The sequence below is a fragment of the Electrona antarctica genome, assembly GCF_951216825.1.
Source record: "Electrona antarctica genome assembly, chromosome: 17".
In the NCBI taxonomy this organism is placed as follows: domain Eukaryota; kingdom Metazoa; phylum Chordata; class Actinopteri; order Myctophiformes; family Myctophidae; genus Electrona; species Electrona antarctica.
The window spans coordinates 3,778,630-3,805,362 of record NC_136798.1 but is presented as its reverse complement, the minus strand read 5'-3'; the positions used below and the strand labels follow the sequence as shown (position 1 = coordinate 3,805,362).

At 44.1% G+C, this 26,733-nt stretch overlaps 1 protein-coding gene across 4 annotated transcripts in view; it reads left to right on the top strand.

Moving 5' to 3' along the window:
* Nucleotides 1-26,733, top strand: part of sgk1 (serum/glucocorticoid regulated kinase 1) — a gene marked incomplete at its 5' end in the record, with an annotated part of 79,119 nt that overhangs the window by 50,661 nt on the left and 1,725 nt on the right. Inside the window, 8 exons of one of the 4 annotated variants that reach the window (XM_079525843.1) lie at nt 1,541-1,762; nt 8,536-8,608; nt 23,750-23,825; nt 24,058-24,133; nt 24,638-24,826; nt 24,977-25,108; nt 26,202-26,438; nt 26,562-26,657. In XM_079525843.1, the coding sequence (XP_079381969.1) occupies nt 1,541-1,762; nt 8,536-8,608; nt 23,750-23,825; nt 24,058-24,133; nt 24,638-24,826; nt 24,977-25,108; nt 26,202-26,438; nt 26,562-26,657 (1,101 nt within the window). Of the gene's footprint in view, nt 1-1,540; nt 1,763-8,535; nt 8,609-21,060; nt 21,262-21,604; nt 21,674-23,531; nt 23,623-23,749; nt 23,826-24,057; nt 24,134-24,637; nt 24,827-24,976; nt 25,109-26,201; nt 26,439-26,561; nt 26,658-26,733 lie in introns of those variants that run through there. The other 3 variants (XM_079525845.1, XM_079525846.1, XM_079525844.1) reach the window with 3 other exon arrangements.

Here is a 26,733-nt window from a genome sequence, read left to right as displayed (position 1 = left end):
GTTGGTTCTATATTCTATGATCGGTTCTATATTTCGTTTTCTGTATTTACTTGTTAGCAGACTGCCAAACAAAGTGATTTATTGTGTGGCGGTGCAGGTATTGCTGTTGAGCCGTTCACACAGAGATGAGGGGGTTTGTTATAAAGCCTCTTCAGCAGAGCATGTGATCCCCTTACTGTACCTATACTGTACACACAACATAATCCTGAGTGAAATGTGTGTAATCTGAGAGCAGAAATGGACCTGACCCGTAGTTACTAGAGGTCCGTTTCTTCCTCTCTGAAGTGCACGAGGTCACTCAGTGGAGAGGATTACTGTACTTTGTACTGTATACGAAAACAGCTGAGTCACTGAGACTCGCACCAGTTAAATGGAAATATGACCCTCGAATAATGTCTGATGTCATTAAGTGATAATGTGGGCAGGCTCTAGTTAGATGCATGCGTGCACGCGTGCGTGTGCGTGCGTGTGCGTGTGTGTGTGTGTGCGTGTGTGCAGGAGTGTTCTTACTATGCATAATGGGTTATATGGGGGTTTGTTAATTATTCTTACGCAATAGTGTTAGTGACATTGGCCTCTATATGATAAGCATAATTATGAGGACATTAACACGGTCTCAGCGATTTAAATCATATAATGAATATAACCCCTATTCCCTTATTGTACTACATTAATCAGCTGTGTCCAAAGTGCGGCCCGCGGGCCAAATGCGGCGCTGGGGCGAATTTTATACGGCCCGCAGCTTCCTACCTGAATTGTATTATGAATGTCTCGCCCAACAGTATGGGACATTTTTACATTCAAGTTTTTTAACCTGGGCATTTATTTACAAGAGTATAATTTGTCAGTGTTTCTTGTTCCTTGTATTTTTTATTTTTTTTTACCTGCTTGCTTGGTTACATTTTGGTAATGTGACATACGGCTGAAAAAAGGCTGAGATACACTTTTTGTTCACAGCAGACACACCTGACAAAAGACCATTGATATTAAATATTGCTGATGATAGTTAAATAGAATCTCCATTTCTTTATTGGCACAAAAGGAACGCTTAGGCGTTTAAGCTATGCAGCCTGCATAGCCAAAACGTGTTAAGCGTTCAATTTTGGTGTGTGCCAATAAAGAAATGGAAATGTGAGTACTTTGTCCGCCATTTATTAAATTTTTTGGATGTGCTACTTTTTTTGGAAATTTTAAATTCATATTTTTCGATAGGAATTTATATCAAAATGTATACTGGATTTGGGTTTAGCACTCCACTGAAAACCATTTTTTCTCATTTAGTTAAATAGAATAGTTTAAATCCAAAGCTAAATTATGTAGTTGGCCCTTGGGGTGTTTTAATATTTTCTAATATGGCCCTCTTGGAAAAAGGTTTGGACACCCCTGTATCTAAATGAAGACATTACAGTAACAGTACATGTCCAAATGGACACCCCTGTATCTAAATGAAGACATTACAGTAACAGTACATGTCCAAATGCAGCCTGAATAAAATGAATAACAGTATAATGTTTTTCTAATGTGGGCTTCCACACCACAGGTCAGGAAGTGGAAGATGCTGGCGTGTCACCATGGCGGTGAGGAGGGGAACACGGATGGCGAGTCGGAGGCCCAGCCGGGCGGTGGGGGGTGTCAGTCCCCCTGGGGGGTCCGCGCCGCCCCCCTCCTGGTGGACCCCGCCATGATGGAGTGCTGCGTGTGCAGCGGGCCCTACATCAGCTACGGCACGGACGACACCTGGCAGCCACGCCAACGCACACAGGTGACTAATAATAACGTTCACACAGGTGAACGTTAACATGGTTTATTATAGTCGGACGTGTAAACGGCACAGAGGTACTATATATACAGTAAAGGTCCCCACACACCGGGCGCGATTTTCAGATTTTTAGCGGCGTTTACCATCGGTTTTCCGAAAAACGTGCCCAGTGTGCAACCGCCTTAAGGGCTCTATTTTCGTTTACATGCTGAAACCCCTTATCCCTAAACTACTTTGCCTTTTTTTTTTTACTATTTTGAAAAACATTTTTTGAATAGTTAAAACGGCCAATCTACAAGCTCACAACATGTCGATGTAGATAGGCTAGTTGATCAATAAAAAAAAAATCAAAATAGTAAAAAAAAAAGGCAAAGTAGTTTAGGGATAAAGGGTTTAGCATGGATGAAAATAGAGCCCTAACACAAACAGCATGTTTTCAACATGGTCCTATATGTGAAATATACAAGTGAAAGTCGAAAGCTTATTTCCACTGTGGTCCTTTTGAGACAGTAGGATATAAAACAATCATTATGTAAATTAGCACGGACACGGACCTGTACAGGAGCCACTTCAAGGAACCTTGAGGGTCCCTGGACCCCACTTTGAAAACCACTGTGTTAGCACATAGCAAGGCTAACACATTAAATGACAGTTACGTAGCCAAAAGCTAACTTGCGACCTACAAGCAAGTGTGTTCACAGTTCACATCAGCATTTTTGTTAGGGTAAAACACAGTTGTTACCAGTGTTGATTTCGTCGACTATAAATACTATGACGAAAAATGTTCGTCGACTACCTTTTTTCACTGAAAAACTACATCAAAACTAAATAAAGACTAAGCCATGATGACTTGACTAAATATACTGTCGATTTTGTCAACAAATAAAAACTAGACTAAAATGTTAGGAAGGGACTAGTGGACAAGATATTCAGTATAAGTTATTTTACACTTGGTTGCATGCTGAAAATAGCCGATCTACAAGCTCACAATGCGTGAGCTTGTAGATTGGCTATTTTCAGCAAGTGTAAAATCAGTCATTAGGAGATTTAGGACGGCATCAAGGCACGCCAAAATACATTTTAGACTTGACTAAATATACTGTCGATTTTGTCAACAAATAAAAACTAGACTAAAATGTTAGGAAGGGACTAGTGGACAAGAGATTCAGTATAAGTTATTTTACACTTGGTTGCATGCTGAAAATAGCCGATCTACAAGCTCACAATGCGTCGCGCTGCGACGCATTGTGAGCTTGTAGATTGGCTATTTTCACCAAGTGTAAAATCAGTCATTAGGAGATTTAGGACGGCATCAAGGCACGCCAAAATACATTTTAGTCGACTGAATGTATTTTAGTCGACTAAAACTAGACTAACACTAAAACATTCCAGGTGACTAAAATGTGACTAAAACTAAATGAAAACTATTCAAGAGACTAAAACTAAAATTTGCTGCCAAAAACAACACTGCTTGTTACCAATGATACGAATGAAGGTTCAGATTCAATCGGGTCAAACTGCTGTGTGTGGGAAACCTGCTTCCTGATTTCCTGGTTGCATGCTGTGTGCCGCGCACTGAAGATAAGCAATCTACAAAGCTCATAGCATAGGTCAGCCATTTTCTGGTCTGGCACGCAACTAAAAGTATAAATCACCCAATGTTTGAAGCCTGTGTAAAGTACGTTATGTTATGTAATATGTGTACGTCATGATTCACATATTTTCCTTGACCATGATTGAACTCCACACAGCAATAATTCCCATCGCTGCTATCCTGCCCAAACTATCTATCCTGCTTTACAAAAATAAGCCTTCAATTATTAATAAAGGCTAGACCTATAGTTCCACCATCATATTATGGATACAACTTCAGCAGATCCTATACTCAGTCAATAAATAAACTGAGACTGGAGAATAGGCTAATCAGTGGTTCCCAAAGTGGGGTCCGGGGACCCCCAGGGGTCCTTGAGGGAGTTCCAGGGGGTCCCCAGCTAAATGTTAGTTTGGAACCAAATGGACCCTTATGGGTCTGTAACTCTGAGAGTGTACAAATGGAACCTAACAGGTCCATTTGGTTCCATTTGTACACTCTCAGAGTTAAATTAACATTGATTTTACAATATACATTGGGGGTCCCAGAGATAGAAATGCCTTTAAATGGGAGTTTGTAGACGAATGCATGTCAAACTGGGGGTCCTTGAAATTAAACGGGTTGAGAATCACTGCTAGAGCCGTAACAATCTTCTCAGATTATTCCCTGGCATGTCTTTTAAAATGGGGGTCCGTGGGCTAAGCAAAGCAAAGCAAAGTTACTATATTTACCCAGGGTAACTGGACTAAGCATCAGATACTTGTTTACAGCCAGGCCCTGCTCATAGAACATTTCATGGTAGTGGTTCAATGCCTTGCTCAAGGGCACGTCAGCGGTGGTAATTTTAACGTGCCGGTCCGGGGATACGAACTGGCGACCTTCCGGTATCAAGACCGTTCGGCCACCGCTGCCACAACAAATGTCAATTTGGGGGTCCTTGACATGAAAAAGTTTGGGAACCACTGGGCTATATAAAGCACCCGGGAGGCAAAGGGTGAGGATGGTTTCTCTAACATAGTGACTGTGGCATTTGTTGATTTGGTCGACTAATACTATGACGAAAAATGTTCGTCGACTACCTTTTTTTCTCTGACGGAAACTAAATGGAAACTAAATGAAAGCTAAGCCGTGTTGACTAAAACAGACTAAATATACTGACAATTTCGTCAACAAATAAAAACTAGACTAAAATGTTAAGAATGGACTAGTGGACAAGATATCCAGTATAAGTAATTTTAACTTGGTTGCGTGCTGAAAATAGCAGATCTACAAGCTCACAACGCGTCGCACTGCGACGCGTTGTGAGCTTGTGGAACGGCTATTGTCAGCAAGTATAGAATCAGTCATTACGACGGCATCAAGGCCCGTCAAAATAACATTTTAGTCGACTAAATCAACTGCAGATTTAGTCGACTAAAATCTTAGGACATTTAGTCAACTAAAACTAGACTAACACTAAATCATTCCAGGTGACTAAAATGTGACTAAAACTAAATTAAATCTATGTATTCAATAGACTATGACTAAAACTAATACCAAAATTTGCGGTCAAAATCAACACTGGTGACAGATATCCTCCTACAGTAGAATTGTTGGTTACATTGCAGTTACAGAACGTGATCAGCAGCATTACTGTGATGTATCTCGGAAAAAACAACGATATGCCTGTTGCTTGTGTGTGTGTACGTAAGTGAGTGTGTGTTCACATCCATATGCCAGTCGGGCCCCTGAAGGGACTCAGTGAGTGTGTGTTCACATCCATATGTCAGACCCCTGAAGGGACTCAGTCTGACACATGTGGAGAGTATTAACTATAAAATATGATGAGTCAAAGGTCACATTCCTCCTCGTCTACAATGAAGCTCCCCTCCCCCTTAACTCACACCAAACCCCATGCATAGCTCTCCCTCTCGCTCGCTCACTGGCTCGCACAGTGCACACACACACACGTACGCACGCACGCCACACCACGCCATGCCACGCAATGTCACGCCACACACACAGTGCACTGACTGTGATAGCTGTGATTCTATTGCTTTTTCAATTAAGGTAATCGTGGCGATAAAGCTGTTTTTAATGTATTTGTTATATATTGGACGCGCCAGAGAGATGGCGCTCGCGGGAACGAACGGCGCCTACATTGGATCCAATGGAACGCTGTTTCTTTTTTAGTCTTCCTTTTTGTGAGTGGTGTGCACTATGCCTCGTGTTCCCATCATCAGCTACCTCACGCTCACTGAACTATCTATGCCTCGTGTTCTCATCATCAGCTACCTCACAGACACTGAACTATCTGTGCCTCGTGTTCCCATCATCAGCTACCTCACACTCACTGAACTATCTATGCCTCGTGTTCCCATCATCAGCTACCTCACGCTCACTGAACTATCTATGCCTCGTGTTCTCATCATCAGCTACCTCACGCTCACTGAACTATCTATGCCTCGTGTTCCCATCATCAGCTACCTCACACTCAGTCACTGAACTATCTATGCCTCGTGTTCTCATCATCAGCTACCTCACACTCAGTCACTGAACTATCTATGCCTCGTGTTCTCATCATCAGCTACCTCACGCTCACTGAACTATCTGTGCCTCGTGTTCTCATCATCAGCTACCTCACACTCAGTCACTGAACTATCTATGCCTCGTGTTCTCATCATCAGCTACCTCACGCTCACTGAACTATCTGTGCCTCGTGTTCCCATCATCAGCTACCTCACAGACACTGAACTATCTATGCCTCGTGTTCCCATCATCAGCTACCTCACGCTCACTGAACTATCTATGCCTCGTGTTCCCATCATCAGCTACCTCACGCTCACTGAACTATCTATGCCTCGTGTTCCCATCATCAGCTACCTCACACTCACTGAACTATCTGTGCCTCGTGTTCCCATCATCAGCTACCTCACAATCACTGAACTATCTATGGCTCGTGTTCCCATCATCAGCTACCTCACACTCACTGAACTATCTATGGCTCGTGTTCTCATCATCAGCTACCTCACAGACACTGAACTATAGTTGACATCTAGTTCAGTCCACACTTAGCATAAACCTCTGAATAAAACACAGATGAGTTTAGTGTCAACTAAAGTCTGGACTGGAGTCGTTTACAATTACAATTTACAATTTAGGCATTTAGCAGACGCTCTTAATCCAGAGCGGTTTACTTTCCGCTTGCTTATCTTCTTGGCTAACTTGAGTCGTGCACGCACGCACGCACGCACGCACGCACGCACGCACGCACGCACGCACGCACGCACGCACGCACGCACGCACACACGCACGCACGCACCTCCCTACGTTCTCAGATTAGTCTGCTGACTTTAACATGTCCAGGTATTATTTTGTGCAAAACGCATTATTGGCTATTTCCCCTACCATAAGCCCTCAATGGGGGTTGGGTTTTTGTGCTATTATTCGCTTATTTCCATCGAAATAAGTAGTAAAGTGTGCCGCTTGGGATACTAGTTACAGTACATTATGAAGAGAGGATATATACAAAAAAATAGATTTTACACGTAGCACCAATATCAGGTTAACCACCTAAACCTAAACCCTATACATTGGCTATCTGCAAATATCCAAGCAATTATACAAGCTCACAACGTATGTCATCGTGACACGCTTATAGTTGTAGATCTGCTATTTTCAAAAGATGTTTGGAAACTTTGAACATTTTAGCAACAAACATCTCGTATGGTGTCCCTGGGCCACTGCTAGAGCGTCCCAGTCCCGCCCCCTACCAGGGCCCAGGAATTGATTCTCCGTTAATTTTCCTCATAGACATTTCAAAACATATTTATTTAAAGACCTTATAAGCGTCGTACAAACCCAACTCGAGTCGTGACAAATCATGACAACAAACACAATATTTTGGACCAAACAAATAATTACAAAGAAGAAAAACAACAAAAAAAGTGTTGTAACCTGCGGTTTTCTTCTTCTTTCTAATTATTTGTTCGGCCCGAAAAAAAATGTTTGTTGTCATGATTTGTCACGACAAGAGTTGGCTTTGTATAAGGCTTAAAAGGTCTTTAAATAAATACTTTTTGAAATGTCTGAGGAAAATGAACGGAGAATCATTTCCTGGGCCCTGGTAGGGGGCGGGACTGCGGCACTCTATATAGGAAACATATTAGGGAGTCTAGGGTTCTGTGGAATCGGTGAACGTTGCTGTGAAGAACCTGAATAGAAATAGAAATTCATTACCTTTGAAGGAAAACGATCCCACAGAGCAATTGTGTGTGTGTGTGTGTTTCGCAAAGGTCAGTGTGTCACGGGGAGCTATAAACATCCAATTCCCCTGACTCTTCCTTGAGCTTCGGACACACACACACACACACACACACACACACACACACACACACACACACACACACACACACACACACACACACACACACACACACACACACACACACACACACACACACACACACACACACACACACACACACACACAGTATATAACTGCGGAAATGACCTCATAATTCTTGGGTCTTTTTGACATTTATGGGATGGCAATGGAAGGCTGGATCCATGGTCAGACCACGAAGAGGAAGGCAGTGCTACGTCATTCACACACGCTTGGATATTTCTTTTCTTTTATTATTCTGCATATACTGTACATTGTAACTCATATTGTATTGTATACTTGTGTGCTTTCCTAGGTTTAATGTAAATGATCAAACTAAACCAATTCAGTTGGAGTGTCTGCAAAATGGACTTTTTTTTTTCATATCAAGGACCATCATTTATTTGGCATTTTGCCAAATAAATGTCATCAAATTTTGCCTCTCAGACTCAAAACTTGCTGTTGGTACCATAGGAGAGACAATTAACAGGCAAGCGTTGATCAAACGATGACAATTATCCTACATTCTCTAATTGTGTAGACTTGTATTAAAGTAATGCTGGTGTTTAACAATAACATAACTCTTGAGAGTGTAAAATGAAACCAAATGGACCAGCATGGTGGTCCCCGGACCACTGGTTGAGAACCACCACTGTAACTCTACCTTTTATCTGCATGGGGACCACCTGGAACCCCCTGAAGGACCAGCATGGTGGTTGAGAACCACCACTGTAACTCTACCTTTTTAAATGTCATTGTATGGACGTGACCTTATAACGTTGGTGTGTTCTAAGCAGCGTTGGTATTTGTGTGGTCTCCTAGGCGATGGACCTGTACTACCACATTGACCCAGATCCAGACAGCTACTGCTGCAACGCCCCCGACAACAACAACAGTAAGTAGCTCACATTCACGCTCACATGGGGCGGCGGTGGCTCAGGGGTAGAGTGACCGGATGGGAACCAAAGGTTCCCGGTTCGAACCCGGGCTGCTCCCCCAGAGTTAGTGTCGAAGTGTCCTTGAGCAAGACACTGAACCCCTAATAGCTCCCGATGTGCAGGTTGGTTTCCTCCGGCATCGGTGTATGAATGTGTGTGAATGGGTGAATGTAATGCACAATCTATGTAAAGCGACTTGGATAAAGGCACTATATACAGTAAATGCACCATTTAGCATTAACATTCACAACACAACACTCCATCCTCTTCTTCACCAGTGCTTCTCAAACGCTGGCATGGCCTGCACAGACGTATCTGAAAATATTTTGTGTCAAGGAAGGGAACCCCCCCCTTCAAGATTAATGTTTAACCCATTTAGATCTGATAGGACGATTCTACAAATGTCTTCTAAATCATTTTCATGCCAAGGACCCAAAATAATATGTAATTGGCCACCGACTCCCATCTGAAAATACAGTATGTTGTTCCCCTGAGCCAAGATTTGAGTTAAAAAACGTTCGCTGTGAAACAATATATATTCAAAGATTTGCACACAACTTCAGGATCTTTCAAAAATAGCAGATCTACAAGATCTACTTTGAGAGCCACTGTCTTCATCACCATCTCTAAACAGTAAAAGCCTATTTTAAATACCATCCTCTCCAACTTCCCAGATCATAAAGCTCTATTATTCTTCCTTGATCTTCTCTCTATCCCTCTCTTACTCCTTTCTCTCTCTCTCTCTCTCTCTCTCTCTCTCTCTCTCTCTCTCTCTCTCTCTCTCTCTCTCTCTCTCTCTCTCTCTCTCTCTCTCTCTCTCTCTCTCTCTCTCTCTCTCTCTCTCTCTCTCTCTCTCTCTCTCTCTCTCTCTCTCTCTCTCTCTCTCTCTCTCTCTCTCTCTCTCTCCCTCCCCCTCTCCCTCCCCCTCTCCTCTGCTCCGGAAGCATGGTAATTCTGTGCAAACACACACACATACTTAACATAATATGTACAGCTCACCTCTCACTATATCTTTCGCCCGTAATCCATTCCTTGCCTGCCTGTATAATGACTGTTGTTCCCTGCAGTGTGAGATTACTGTGGAACGCAGCCCAGGAAGCAAAACAGTGGTTACACAGACAGACACAAACCTGGCTCCGATTCATCATAAACATGATGACACAGTCACCGTTTAGGCGTCCAAAAAACTCATCGTGCCACTTCTGCTGCAGGATTGTGTGTGTGCGCGTGCATACATGTGTGTGTGTGTGTGCGTGTGTGCGCGTGCATACATATGTGGGTGCGTGCGTGCGTCTAAACCAGGGGTTCTCAACGTTTTTGGCTGGGGACCCCCGGAAAGGCTTTGGCTATGTCTCGCAACCCCCGCCTGACCCCCCCCCCCCTCCCCACCCCCAATACAAACTAACTGACTGCAAAAATAACCCTAATAGAGAAAATATATCATAAATACATATACTGACACCAGATATAATCATTAAGGAAAGTTTATGCATGCATTATGTGTACTTTGTAAACTCCATTTTACCAGTCATTCAGTTGCAAAAAAAAGCCAACAGATGCTTGTCATTACATAATTTTTTTTGAAAATAATTTGGGGACCCCCCCAAAATAATTTGGCGACCCCTCAAGGAGGGGCCGCGACCCACATGTTGAGAACCCCTGGTCTAAACCACCTAATCTTATCTACCCAACATGACTGTAACTGATCATGTTTTCCATCCTAACTCTGACTTGTGCCAGTAAACACAACTCAACAGCACGATCCAAACTAAGGGACACTATCTGTGTGTGTGTGCGCGTGTGTGCGTGTGTGCGTGCGTGCGGCTGCATGTGTGTGTGCGTGTGTGTGTCGCTGCATGTGGCAGCATGTGTGTGTACGTGCGTGCGTGCGTGCGTGCGTGCGTGCGTGCGTGCGTGCGTGCGTGTCACGTGTGTCTGGCCAAAGAGCCTATCTATCTCCACTCATTCTGGACTCTCGTTCCCTCGGCCAAGAAGCGCCTTGTGTGCCAGCATATGATCTCTTCTCACGAGTATCTTGGATGCTGTGTGTGTGTGTGGTGTGTGTGTGTGTGTGTGTGTGTGTGTGTGTGTGTGTGTGTGTGTGTGTGTGTGTGTGTGTGTGGGAGACTCAGGGAGAGAAATCGGAAGCCTTTCCTACAGCCAGAAAACCGTGGCATGAAATGTGCGGCGAGTAATGTGGAGAGAAGCAAACACAGAGAGAAAAGAGACAGAATAAAATGTTCATTTTATAAAGATTAAACTAGCAAGTTGTAGCAACAATGACTTCATGTCTTTATTTACAGCAGGGGTGCATGGCAACTTTGAAGAGAGGGCCACATTGCATATAAATTAGCCGATCTACAAGCTCTAAACGTGTCGCACTACGACAGCTATTTTTGCTATATTTGAATTGAAATCCTGATTTATTTATTTTTTTGCTATTTTTGAATTGGAATCCTGGAAAAGTAACCTCTTTATATAATTGAAAATGCATGTAGTTATAGTAATGTTGTATGAGGGGGGCGGCTGTGGCTCAGGAGGCAGAGCAGGTCGTCCAATGCTCCCTGGGTCGGCGGTTCGATTCCCGGCTCCTCCTGTCCACATGTCGAAGTGCCCTTGGGCAAGACACTGAACCCTACATTGCCTCCAATGAGTCGGTCGGTGTGAGCTCGCCACCATTGGTGTGTGAATGTGGGAAGTGAGGACGCTGGCGTCGACTGTTCGCCACCTCACCTCCGAATGTATGAATGAATGAACCATTTGTAAAGCGCTTTGAGCACTTGGAAAAGCGCTATAAAAATGCAATTCATTATAATTATGTTTATGTACATAGGACATTAAAACGACGGAAGGGAAGGGAGTGCATGTATGCTCCGGCCTCCTCGCAGAAGAGAACATGCTCGTCTTCTCAGAACGAACAGGACGTGAGGAGGAGGAGAGGTGAACGCCATGCAGGAAAGCAGCCCAGCACACGACGGCATGCATGCACCTCCTCTCCGGGCGGGTCATCAAGACCTGCGCTGATCTCCTGGCGCCAGTAGTCTCTCTTTTTTAGCAAAAGGCAGATGGACACCTCAGAAGGCTAGTGACAGGCAATAGAGCATACATTAAATAAATAAAAATCACACCCGTGTGAACTGAGTGGTGTAAGGTTTTATATAGCATGATCAGCTATGGTCTGACGTAATGTCTGACGTAATGAAATAAGGTAAGGTATTATATAGCATGATCAGCTCTGATCTGACGTAATGAAATCACACCCGGATGTGATTTCACAACTGGCTTTTTCTGTGCAGAGAAAATGACCACGGTTGCTACGGTCATCCAGTTCACCCGGGTGTGATTTAATTACGTCAGAAATTATTTTGAACATAGCAACCATGGTCATTTTTTTATGCACACAAAAGCCAGTTGTAGGAGTGGTTTACACCACTCAAAAAAGGGTATCTTTGAAAAACTAAGAAAAGGTCCTGCACACTGTCAGACACTTGCCAAAATGTTGCTCATTATTGGGTCGACGTTTCGGTCGATTAGACCTTCATCAGGACAGACAAATGCCAGTTGTCTCTCCACATGATTGAACAGGTCCACCGTCGTCTCTCCTCCCCAGGCGGCCAGAACAACTGCATGCCCATGCAGTACCGCTGCTGAGCTCAGTGGTCACTCATGATGTACTTTGAGGATCACATCTGCTCCTCCTCTCTCTCTCCACACCTTCTTAGACAGGCAGGGCATCCAAATACTGATGCCACCCAATTCCCCCAAAGAGGGAGACTATGTTAGGCTGTTATTTTTTGATGACTGCTTGCTCTGCCTTTTATATAATATAGCCCCCACCAGGCTGGTGAGCAAGCTGGCATACCTGCGGGAATGAAGTTTGAACCATGCAGTGAATGAAGTTTGAACCATGCAGTGAATGAAGTTTGAACCATGCAGTGAATGAAGTTTGAACCATGCAGTGAATGCAGTTTGAACCATGCAGTGAATGAAGTTTGAACCATGCAGTGAATGAAGTTTGAACCATGCAGTGAATGAAGTTTGAACCATGCAGTGAAGTTTGAACCATGCAGTGAATGAAGTTTGAACCATGTAGTGAATGAAGTTTGAACCATGCAGTGAATGAAGTTTGAACCATGCAGTGAATGAAGTTTGAAACATGCAGTGAATGAAGTTTGAACCATGCAGTGAATGAAGTTTGAACCATGCAGTGAATGAAGTTTGAACCATGCAGTGAATGAAGTTTGAACCATGCAGTGAAGTTTGAACCATGCAGTGAATGAAGTTTGAACCATGCAGTGAAGTTTGAACCATGCAGTGAATGAAGTTTGAACCATGCAGTGGGAACCATGCAGTGAAGTTTGAACCATGCAGTGAATGAAGTTTGAACCATGCAGTGAATGAAGTTTGAACCATGCAGTGAATGAAGTTTGAACCATGCAGTGTGCAATCTGGCAAAACAAATAAGGAACAGAAAACACCGTCCTCTTTTCCTTTGAATTTGCGCGAGTCAACGGTCTGTCTCGAGAGACTCTGTGTCCTGGGTCCTGGGCGGTCTGTCTCGAGAGACTCTGTGTCCTGGGTCCTGGACTTTTAACTGTCTCGAGAGACGCTGTGTCCTGGGTCCTGGACTTTTAACTGTCTCGAGAGACTCTGTGTCCTGGGTCCTGGACTTTTAACTGTCTCGAGAGACTCTGTGTCCTGGGTCCAGGACTTTTAACTGTCTTGAGAGACTCTGTGTCCTGGGTCCAGGACTTTTAACTGTCTCGAGAGACTCTGTGTCCTGGGCCCTGGACTTTTAACTGTCTCGAGAGACTCTGTGTCCTGGGTCCAGGACTTTTAACTGTCTCGAGAGACTCTGTGTCCTGGGTCCTGGACTTTTAACTGTCTCGAGAGACTCTGTGTCCTGGGTCCAGGACTTTTAACTGTCTTGAGAGACTCTGTGTCCTGGGTCCAGGACTTTTAACTGTCTTGAGAGACTCTGTGTCCTGGGTCCTGGACTTTTAACTGTCTCGAGAGACTCTGGTTCCTGGGTCCTGGACTTTTAACTGTCTCGAGAGACTCTGTGTCCTGGGTCCTGGACTTTTAACTGTCTCAAGAGACTCTGTGTCCTGGGTCCTGGACTTTTAACTGTCTCGAGAGACTCTGTGTCCTGGGTCCTGGACTTTTAACTGTCTCGAGAGACTCTGTGTCCTGGGTCCTGGACTTTTAACTGTCTCGAGAGACTCTGTGTCCTGGGTCCAGGACTTTTAACTTTTTTTTAACTGCCAGAAACCAAGTGGTCATGGGTGGGTACTAGTCACACCTCTATCACCCTTGCCCCCAAAAAACTGGTGCCCCCAAACGGGCACCAGTCGACTACCTTTTTTCACTGACAAAAACTACATAAAAACTAAATAAAAACTAAGCCATGATGACTAAAACTGTGACTAAATATACTGACAATTTTGTCAACAAATAAAAACTAGACTAAAATGTTAGGGACGGCCTGGGCCATGGCTCAATGGTCCAGGCACCCCTGGGCCATGGCTCAATGGTCCAGGCACCTTGGCTGGTAATCCAGTCTGGCAGTGTGCCGCGGGTTCGACTCCCGATCCCGACGGCCTTTACTGCATGTCTTCCTCCCATCTCTCTCCCCATTTCCTGTCAGCCTACTGTCTGTCCCTCCATAAAAAAATATAAAATAAAGGCGAAAGCCACAAAAAAAAACATTTTAAAATGTTAGGGACTAGTGAACAAGAGATCCAGTATAAGTCATTTTACACTTGGTTGCATGCTGAAAAAATCGGCTATTTTCAGCAAGTGTAAAAACAGTCATTACGACGGCATCAACGCCCACCAAAATACATCGACTAAATCAACTGTAGATTTAGTCGACTAAAATCTTATGACATTTAGTCGACTAAAACTAGACTAACAATAAAACATTCCAGGTAACTAAAATGAAGACACTATGACTAAAACGAAAATAAAGATTTGCTGCCAAAAACAACACAGCTCTTCGGCACCTCATCGTCCCCTGAGACAGACCGGCCACCCTCTCGGCTACCTTCTGCCTCTATAGTTATGACGCACTTTGGCGCCGTTGGCGTTGCTTTTGCTTAGGCGCTCAGTTGGATATTACAGACAGTGTGGTGGAGCGGTGGAGGGGAGCTTAATATTTTCCATGTGTGCAGCAGGTGAATCTCATCACGTGATTATATGAGTTCTCCTCCTGGCTGTCAAACTCGTCACACAGTCAGCACACACACACACACACAAGTTGACACAACAACCTGTTCAGATGCCAAATCATCAACTAATCGGGACTCAGCTGTGTGAACTACACTGGGCCCTTTTATTGCGATTTACGTAATCAGATTAGACAGGATTAATCTATTTGTAACTCTGAGTCTGAAGTACAAACTACAAATGGAACCAGACATTTGTACAGTAAGAGTTCAAATGAACACTGTAGATTTCAGTGGTGGAAAGTAACTAAGTAGGCGACATTTACTCAAGCACTGTACTTAACCCATTCAGGACGGGAACCCCTTTTGGTGTTAAAGGGGCATTCCACTCATTTTCAACATTTTACTATGTCATTAATATACCTTAGAGCTGTTGTGTGGAAATAATAAAAAAGTCCCCCCGATTCTGTGTTTCCTAGAACTAGAGGTCTGAAAAAAATCATTAACATGGTGAAACGCATCTTGATGACATCATCAAGATGCGTTTCACCATGTTAATGATTTTTTTCATACTTAACAGTTCTAGGAAACACAGAATGGGGGGACTTTTTTATTATTCCACACAACAGCTCTAAGGTATATTAATGACATAGTAAAATGTTGAAAATGGGTGGTTTTCCCCTTTAAGCAAATCTGCTATTTTAGAAAGATCGTGGAAATGTGGCGCAAATCTTTGAATATATAGTATTCTTTCAGAGCAAAGGTTTTTAACTCAAATGTTTGCTTCTGGGGGGTCCCTGGAACTCAGATGGGGGTCGGTGGCCAATTACATATACTTTTGGGGGTCCTTGACATGAAAGACTTTGAGAACGACTGACATAGAAACATAGGGTTTTTCAGAAAACTGTCAGGATTTAGAAGACATTTTGTAGAATCGTCCTCAGGTCTAAATGGGTAACATTTTTAGGTACTTTTACTTTACTGGAGTATTTCCAATGTCCAATATACTTATTACTTCTACTCCACTACATCTGGGATTCCACTGGTAGATGTGCCTGCGTACATCCCCTCTCTACCTACTAGTCCAGTGGACAAAGCTGCTCTCTGCTTCCTGAGAGGGCTTTTATGTAACCCGGTGTCATTTGGTTCCTTATACCACCGAGGCTCATTCACATTCAGTGGCAGGCAGCCTGGACCACACTCACCGTCATCATCAGAGGACGGACGGACGGACAGAGACACAGCCCAGTGGCAGACTGCCTGGACCACACTCACCAGTACCAGCGGACGGACGGACGGACGGACGGACGGACACGGCCCAGTGGCAGACAGCCTGGACCACACTCACCATCATCACCAGCGGACGGACGGACAGACACGGCCCAGATGGAGATGAGGAGAGGAGGGAGAACCAAAGGGAAAAACGGACAAGCAAGTAACGGACGGACCGGGTCGCGTGATCTGCATGCCGGAGACAGTGTTGGACATGGGAATATCTTGGTCTTTGTGTATGTGCAGGAGTTGGGTCGGGTTGTGTGTCGGGGGTGTGTGTGGGTGTGTGTGTGTGTGATGTGTGTGTCGGGGGTGTGTGTGTGTGGGTGCTGTGTGATGTGTGTGTGTTAGTTTGCATCACAGCAGCATCCACTCAACACACCCTCTCCCCCCCCCCCCTATGTTCCTCCAAGAGGCGACCTCCTTCCGATTTAACAAAAAGAGCCCAAAGTGTGCGTGTGTGCGCGTGTGTGTGTGCGTGCGCGCGTGTGTGTGTGTGACCTTGGCACCGATGCCAGTGCCGCTATCGGGTTACATAACGTGTAGGTCTTGCGTGTACGCGCACGCACGCACACACACACACACACACACACACACACACACCCCCGACAGTATTGTGATGCTTCCTCTCATTGAGAAGCCCATCTACAGCATCACACCACATGGGGGAAGAAGGCCAGATAGGAGAACACCCAGTACTCTCTCTCTCTCTCTCTCTTTCTCAGTCTGTCTTTCTTCATCTTACTCTCAAAGTCTTCTCTACACCGCTCTCACTTTCGTTCACTTTTTCCACACACGCACACATGCTCACTCACTCACTCACTCACTCACAGACTCACTCACTCACTCACTCACTCACTCACAGACTCACTCACTCACTCACTCACAGACTCACTCACTCACTCACTCACTCACAGACTCACTCTCTCACTCACTCACTCACAGACTCACTCACTCTCTCACTCACTCACTCACAGACTCACTCACTCACTCACTCACAGACTCACTCACTCACAGACTCACTCTCTCACTCACTCACTCACAGACTCACTCACTCACAGACTCACTCACAGACTCACTCACTCACTCACTCACTCACTCACAGACTCACTCAGACTCACAGACTCGCTCACTCACTCTATTGGGGACTATGAACACAGAGAGCAATAACACGAGTGCTGTGCTTACTACACTGTCAGGTAACATAAAGCAACCGTTTTTATCTTCATCATCATCATCAATCCTATTCTATCAGAACTATATGGCGGTGCATATTTGAACGTAAATAGGCTACAGTACACAGTCAAATCTATAATCTATTAGTATTATCTATTAATAATTAATATATCAATGTGTATCAAGGTGTAACTCTGAGAGTTCTCACTAGACTAGAGTATCTCCAAGTTAAATTGACACTCATTCATGACACCATTTCTCAGCGTGTATTCATCTACTGTTTAACCTATTTATTCCCTGTTGTGATCCTTGTAACCTAGATCGTGTACTTACTGTATAGGTTCTGTTACACAGACAAGCAGCTTTTCATACCACACCACGAGTGCTGCATTGTTGTCTCTGAACTGACGTTGTGCAAACGTACGCAGGCCTATAGAAATCTGCTTTAAGGTCAGGTGTCGATCATCTTCATTGTTGATATACACAGTTGGGAATGGAATGTGATCCACGGAGGCGTTCTTTTCTTGACCCACACGTTGTTTTTATGAGAGCTGCATTATTCCCAAGCGAGCTGCAGTCGTTGTGGATGACGTCAGTGGTTCAATATGTTCTTTGCTTGTTGAAAGACTGCGTTGCTGGCCGTTTTGGAGGTGAAAAGCCCTTATCTTATTATTATACTGCTGCAAGTTTTGCTGGTGCAGGTGAGGTAGAAAGCACCATAAGGACATTTAGGAAGTACCTTATGTGCCCTTTCTCTCTCCTCCCCCACCCTTCTCACTTGCACAGAAAGCTGGGAATCCACTAGCAATGCACAAGCAACTTCCATAAAATGATGTGTTACATAAATGTTTACAGTACTCTGGTCTTCCGACTTATATAAGTATAATTTACCTAAATCTTGACACGTAGTTGAAGTGTAACATTTGATATGACGTGCTAACCAATGTGCAGTAGAGTCTGCAATGACACTTTTATTCCCACTACTTGTAAGCATTGCAAGGTCTTCATTTTTGGTGCGTGAGATTTGGAAAACAGACAAAACGGCATTTTATAAAAACTAGAGCGGTGCCCATTGGAGCCTCTACAGAGGTGCCCGTTGAGCACTGGCCTACTTGGAACGATGCAAGTTGGAAATGCATGCCCCACCCAGATATGTCTGTGTCCCTTTTTATGCCCATATATGGAGTTCTTTGTCAGGCATGCCCAAATATGGAGCAGACGTCAGAATGATGTCAGAACAGGCCAGCTCCATAGATGGACACTGGGCCAGGGGCCCTGTCCAGAGTCTGGACAGAGGCCTTTTTGTGGGTCCGACCGACCCGACACCGGGCACTGCATCCCCTGTGGTGGGGTGGAACGCGTGTGTCGAATTTGAAGTCGGTGGGGCGAACAGTTCTCGAGTTACGTGGATTACAGACGTACAGAGACTTGGTGCATTTATAGTTAGATGTCTGGGAATTGGACCGACTCAGAAATAAGGGTAGTACTTTTGCCTATTTCAGCTGTTGTAGTGTGTGTGTGTGTGTGTGTGTGTGTGTGTGTGTGTGTGTGTGTGTGTGTGTGTGTGTGTGTGTGTGTGTGTGTCAAGGTTATAATAACTAAAACTAACAAAAAAATGAAAACTAGAATTAAAAAAACATTTTAGTTAACTGAAACTAAATAAAAAATAAAAATAAATTAAAAACGATAACTAAACTGAAACTGTATTGTGTGTTCACAAAACTAACTGAAATTATAGAAAAAATACAAACACAAACACACACAGACACGTGTACACGCAAGCAAGCAAGCAAGCACGCACGCAATAATAATGTAATAATAATGATAATGTAATCATAATGTAGCCTATGTTTTGTAATAATAATCGAAATCTACAAAGTAAACGGTGTTGTGATTTAGCTGCATAAGCACATTGATAACCATGACATGATGATTGTCTACCACTGTATCAGAGGGACTGACTGTACGTACAATATGATATGAGATGCAAGCGTGTTCCTGCTCATTCTGTTCTCATCATGGTTTCTATAATCTACTGGACCAGCTCAGTGGCCTTGTGGTCAGAGTGTCCGCCCTGAGACTGGGAGGTCGGGGTTCAATCCCCGGCCGGGTCATACCAAAGACTCTAAAAATGGGACCCAGTGCCTCCCTGCTTGACACTCAGCATCAAGGGTTGGATTGGGGGTAAGTCCCTGCGACATACTAGCGTCATGTCCAGGGGGTGTACTTGTACATCAAGCTGCCTCACGCTACAGAAACAGGAGATAGGCTCCTGCCCTATGGGCCTCATGGCTCGGCAAGGCTACTTACTTACTTACTATAATCTACTGGGGACGTCATAGATCTACTGTCCTACGGCAGAGATTAAAATAGGGTGCATTTTGCATCCCAAAATGCAGTTTATAGTTGAGGGACGCAATAAAACAATGACCTCTGCATCCACGGGATGCACTACTGTACTACTGTAATGTTTATTATCTAGTTTATTTTGCTAGCTTTAGTTGTAGTAATAATTTCTTCTTCTATTTTCTACATGAATATAACCACATTATAACCATATAAAATGAAATGGGGGTTAAATGCTGCAATTTGTAAAAAATGGCAAAATATGAATCCTAACATCGTTGAAGTGGGACTCATAAAATGTCCCTGGGACTCATTTCTAAAAGACCATCCCTGCATCCCGGGACTCATTACATTGAAAACCTATTACATCACTGTGTATATATTACTCTGTGTGTGTAATAATAAACTTCAATATCATTACAACTGGTAACTATAAAAGCTTTAAAATAAATGTAGTGGAGTAAAAGTACAATATTTGGATCTGAGATGTAATGGAGTAAAACACGTACAAGTATTGGAAATCGGAGATACTCGAGTAAAGTACAAATATCTCAACATGTACTTAAATAAGTACTGTACTTATACTTAAATGTAGCCTACTTATAGTTTAGTTACTTTCCAGCAGTTACAGAGCTGTGTCAAAGTGATCAGGGAATGCATGCATGGATGGATGGATGGATGGAGGTCAGCTGGTCAGGGAAGCTGGAAGCAAGATAGGCTATAGTGTAGTTGTTCTTTCCATACTGACTGCTCTAGCACCTGCGGTTGTGGGTGAGGAAAATGTAGTGGTGCAGCTACACTATATTTTCCTCGCCCGCATATTTCCGCACAACTGATCTTTCCATGTTTCTCTAGACTCTGACTGACTTCACCTTTTCTATAACATAGGAGGAGTACTGTGTTTATTTTGAGGACATTCACACTATGTTTGAGAAGACACTGGCAGCCCCCCCCCCCCCCCCCCTCTCTCTATGCTAATTGCTCATTAGTCATAATTCATTGGTTCACAATAATGTTCCAACTAAGTATAACTCAAGAGCAGCAAGGCAATGTGCCCATATTTATGTTGGCACTGCGTGAGACGAGAGCTGTGCAGAGAAAGATAACATGTGTGGTGTGCAGGGCATGCAGGCTTTAGATGCGAAGTTGCAAACTAAACGTGAACTTGATTGTTTTCCAAAATGTATTTTCCCTTTTTAATTCAGTACAGTAGGTGAAATACCTCGACCCGGTCATCCCCTCAAAACACAATAGAGGAGACTTGATATTTCGTGCGAGTGGGGGATTAATTATGTCCACACAAATCCGGTCAGGTTTTTCATTCAGTTCATGGCTCTCTCTCCCTCCTCCCCACTGCCTCCAGTCCCTCCTCAAGGAATTGGAGAGCAGTATAATGTCGTGTGAGTGAGATTGAGAGTGGAGGAGGAGGACAAAGTGGAGAGGCGGGACGTCCCCGCCCCGACAGATATCCGCTGTATGAAACCCAGGTCGTCAAAAAAGAAATGGAATGCTGAGTCTTGTGCACATTCCTTCTAGCCTTGGCCTGAGACACATCGATCCGATCGGTCCCTAACCTAAAGCAATCTTCTTGTTGTGTGTAGTGGCTCTAGAAAACGTCCTAATGAAAGACAAAACGACCGCTTTGACATGTAAGTATACTAGCCGGTTAAATATTGAATGATAGTTTGTTTTGTTCTTCTTTAACCCGGCCTCTTTCTATAGGCTATTAACCTACATTTCGTGTCTATACACGTATATCGTATCGTGTTCTTGTACCGCCGGCGGGGAGAAAATAAATATGCTCCTCCGACACTTGACTTGAGCCCGCCGCCGTGACCTGGATTTGTTTTTCTTTTCTCGCACCGTTTTGTTATCTGTGTAAATGTCCCTGCAGACAGTGCTGCTGATAGGAAGGATCTGGTATATATCCCAGCCCAGAAGCTCTGGGAAGTTTCTTTCTATTCCCAACTTGTTGAACCCCAACCATCCGATCCGCGCACGTATATCATTCAGGCTGCTGGTTGCAAAATAGACGCGATAAGATGAAAACAGAACTGCAAGGTTTGTGACCCATTGGCATCTCGCCACTGACTGCTGCTATAGGCTATATATCGATTGTATTTTGCACCTATAGTAGGCTATTGACATTTAGTGCACTTCCATATGGCCCACTTGTTTTGTTTGGCTTGCGTCGCTCCGTTTTAGAGTAGCCTAACGTCGGGGGTCAATAATGCTGCAGCCTTGGATCAAGAAAGACTATCGATGCGTTTTGACACATTTTTGCCAAAATCGATAAAATACAAATATGATAGTCTTGAATCCAAGGCTGCAGCCTAGACTTCTCATCCTGCAGCAACTGGTCAGGAATATGACAACGGCAAAAACTCGACATTATAACCGTGTCATAAGTTGCTTTAATACCTATAAAAACTTTTATAGCCAAAACTTAAAAAAAAAAAAAAAAAAAACATCTGTGTGAGCTCTTTCTTTCACAATGAATGTCATTTTAAGTGTGTTTTTTTCGCGTGCTTATCGGCTATATCATTCACAGCTGCTGTGGGTTTTTAACGTTATGTAACATCATCCCATATGCATTGCTATGTAGGTTAAACGGTTGCACATTTTGGCTAAAATGTGAACCAGATGCGGATCTTATATAACTAATGGAGGCAAGCTGCTAGAAGTATATGCGACCTTATACGCAAAACGAAACTTTATCTTTTCTTGTCCAACATAGACTAGTAGCCTAGACAACTAGACTTTAATAGTTTTATAAATCATGGTGTTTTGATTGGACCCTTTCAAATATGAGGCCCCTTTCCTCCTCAACGATAATCTTTCCCGTTGGGTTGGTGTCTTCGTGAGTTGAATTTGAGCAGTTTTGTTTCGGAAGGCTGTACTTTTCCACAAGTGGCTTTTTCTTGGCACGGTGTGGCCCCCTCTCTGCTCTGCTCTAACGCTCCCCCTTATTGGCCTTTTGTGTACAGAGAGAGAGAGAGAGAGAGAGAGAGAGAGAGAGAGAGAGTGCGTCATCGCAGGCCATTTTCATTGAGAAACGAGACGAATGACCCCACAACTTGCTTCAATGATCAGGACATTGACCCAAATCATTAGTGACAGTCAGGCGCATCATTGGTATTGCTTAGCTACTTGGATTCATGCCACGTACGGTGGCAGCTAGGGTCGTGTGTGTGTGTGGTTTATGAGAACTATTAACTACCCGTATAGACCTAAATATAATGTCACTATTGTGATTCCTGCAGCATCTTTCTATGTGTAATTCATTCTGACACCCTGACCCAAGTAGCCAACGTTGGGACAATGCAAAGTATATAGATAGTAATAGTATTAGTCACACCTGTGTGACTAATACGAGACACACCTGTGTTACCTGGATAACATCAGACGTGTTTGGCATTGTTGTTTTAATTTATGTTGTGTTGTTATATGGACCTATTAGAGTTTGAAATGAATGATTGATTGATTGTCGTCATGTCTGGCATTTTAGATATTTTGCAGTTTGGAAATTCCACCAACATTATGCAACAGTATACTATGACCTCCAGTTATTTCACAGAGCGGGTTGGTTGTAAATAAGTAGCTTTACTTTTCAACCATTATTGACACAAATGAAGCGTGAGGTGTGGCAGTGATGCAGTGATGCGTAGGTGCGCAGCGGCCGGTGATTGGTCAGGACGGGGGCCCAGTCATTCTCTGGCGGTCCATTCAGCAGAGTGGAATGTTGACAGAGGGAGGGACACTCCCACTAGGTAGTGACGCTCTCCTCCTCCAGAGGGGGTGGAACCGTGCGCTTCTTGAACCACGAGGGGAAATCACAGCTCCTCCCTCCTCCGCAGGGCCTTCTATAAAATGAATCTAAGCAACACAGTTGTCATTATTTTAGCTTTGAACTCGTGAACATCTATTTGCAACCATGACGATCAAAAGAGTGTCAGACGTGCCTGTATTGACCTACTCTAAATACAAAAGACTATTGTCATCCGTCTCAGGTATGGATACTGGACACTAGTGGGAACACCTGGATTAAAATCAACATGGGCCACTTCATGGGATGCCTTGTATTTATTATCACACTAAACTAAACCATATTTTCTCTTGTTTTTTGTCATGCTGCAGCTTTCATGAAACAGAGGAGGATGGGCCTGAACGACTTCATTCAGAGGCTAGCCACAAACGCCTACGCTTGCAAGCAGTGAGTACAGTACACCATCTGACTCGTGTTATTGTCCTTTTTTTTTACTCAAACACTGTGGAAAGAAGGCTTATGTGTTACTGTTAATTCTTGAGAGAAACCGTTTTGATGGATGACGCAATATGCAGTTTCGGTATAACTTCCATGAGATCACTGTAAATGTCTGTCTGTAAAGGGCGTCTTGTGTTATTACATTTCATCCGAGTTTAATATCATTCTCTCTTCTTTCCAGTAATGAGGTCCAGTCCATTCTGAACCTGAGTCCTCCACAGGATGCTGAGCTCATGAACGCAAACCCCTCTCCTCCTGTAAGTAGTTGTTTGATTCTGTGTGTGTGTGTGTGTGTGTGTGTGTGTGTGTGTGTGTGTGTGTGTGTGTGTGTGTGTGTGTGTGTGTGTGTGTGTGTGTGTGTGTGTGTGTGTGTGTGTGTGTGTGCATGTGCACTTGGATCACATCATCACATGCATAGGGAGGGGTTTACTTTACTTCAGCTTGTGTATATACATTCGCTGCCATGCACTTTTCAACATCAGCTGATCTTTCAACCGGTGTTGATGGCAAGCTCCTCAGCGTGACCAAAGTGACGTAAACGCCACCGCATTATGTGGCTCTTCCTTTGTGTATGCCATAAAGGAATATATACAGACGTATTGTTTATTGTTCATTGTTTGTGCTGTGCACAGCACCCATCAACCCGGTTTAAATCAGTGCGCTGTGTTTTGGTTCATGCTCGTTTATTTTGACTCTAACCTCATTGCCTTTCCTCACTCTCCATCCTCCATCCTTCCATCCCCGTCTCCTTTGCCATACAGCCCAGTCCATCCCAGCAAATCAACCTCGGTCCTTCGTCCAATCCCACCGCCAAGCCCAGTGACTTTCACTTCCTCAAGGTCATAGGCAAAGGCAGCTTCGGCAAGGTCCTGCTGGCACGACACCGCACAGACGACCAGTTCTACGCTGTCAAAGTCCTACAGAAGAAAGCCATCCTCAAGAAGAAAGAGGTGAGGGCACATTAATAGAGACGCACACTAAAACATATTTTTTACCCGTGTGATTTCGCCTCCACTTAAAATAAAGTGAGACGCACACAATCGCAAATCTCCCGCACCACCTCCTCAACCTCTGCCGTTTTGCCCTGTTCGTCGCTTTAGGAGAAACACATCATGTCAGAGAGGAATGTGCTGCTGAAGAACATAAAGCACCCCTTCCTGGTGGGTCTCCACTTCTCCTTCCAGACGGCAGACAAACTGTACTTCGTCCTGGACTACATCAATGGTGGAGAGGTGAGCTATCCTGCTTTTACCTTGTTTTGTAATGAGCCTTTTGAACAAGTGCTCTATAAGTTGGTAACGAGCTGTTTGAACCAGAGTAAGGAAAGAGAGACGATACAGGGACTAAATGAGATGCTGGGAAGGTTTTTCAGGGAGAAGAATAATGGAGAAAGTTGGCATACGTTAGCTTTGGAAGGAAGAAGAAACAAAGGAGGGAGGTTGGGGTGTTAGCAATTAGCACATGCTGCAAAGCAACAGAGAGGTCTTAAGTTGACTGATCAGTAGGCTATAGCTGGATGGATGCTAAATGGACCAATTATGATCTGCACACATTGAATAAAAGACAACAAAACACAGGACATATGAAGGGAGAAATGGCAAACGGGATCGAATGATGAGAGAGAGATGGGCACATTGTGCAGACTCAGTGTGAGTGGGAGAGGAGGTGCACAGACAGACAAACGGCAGGGATATCCTGTCATGTGAGCAGAATATAGAAGCTGTGTGGTTCAGTCTTTTTTTAAAGGAAACACCTCTCAGGAAGTCATTGGGTGGGGAGGAATAGAAGCAGAGACTTTAGCCAGAATTAGGGGTGGGTGAGCCAGAATTAGGTGCGTGTGTGTGCGCGTGTGTGTGCGCGTGTGCGTACGCTTATTTCCTGTCATTGTTGGACGACCAAAGACAGAACTGATTAAATATGGCCCTTGTCAGGAAACCACCACATTTCCCCTCCTTCTCTACTTTCTTTCTACTTTCTCCCTTTACCTATTGCCCTCATTTCAATCCTTCATCACCTTTTTTATGTGTCTCTCTCTCTCCTCTTTTTACTTCCTCTCATCCTGTTGTGTCCCTCCCTTGTGTCGGTCCATTTATCTGCATCGCCGCCTCTTCTGCTCTGATCTGTCGCTACGTCTGCACTCATTTCCTCTCCCTGGTCGTTATGTTTACTCCAGGGTAATATATTTAGGGAATTCCCCAGATTAACACAATGTGACCTATTTTCATTAAGCGTACACTTACATTGTACCATTTTCGATCATTCACCGGTAAGCACAGAATGAGATTGTCGCAATAATATTAACCCTCTCGACCTTCTCTCCTCCAGCTATTCTACCACCTGCAAAGAGAACGCTGCTTCCTGGAGCCCCGGGCCAGGTTCTACTCGGCAGAGATCGCCAGCGCGCTGGGCTACCTCCACTCCCTCAACATCGTCTACAGAGACCTGAAGCCAGAGAACATACTGCTGGACTCCCAGGGTCACATCATCCTCACAGACTTCGGGCTGTGCAAGGAGAACATCGAGCAGAACGGGACCACCTCCACCTTCTGCGGAACGCCAGAGGTAACCAAACCACCACTGCTTGCCTCGGAACGTTAAAGTGAAACACAACCAGTTGTGAATTTGAGCATATTTGTCTGTTTTGAAAGCATAAACATAACCCGTCTCTTTTCTCTTTCCTAATAGTATCTTGCTCCTGAGGTGCTACATAAGCAGCCATATGACCGGTCAGTAGACTGGTGGTGTCTAGGAGCTGTGCTGTACGAGATGCTCTATGGCCTGGTGAGTTTGACCCCACACTCCATCATATATGCAGTATATACCTGTACATGTATCTGTATGTATACGGTATGTTGGC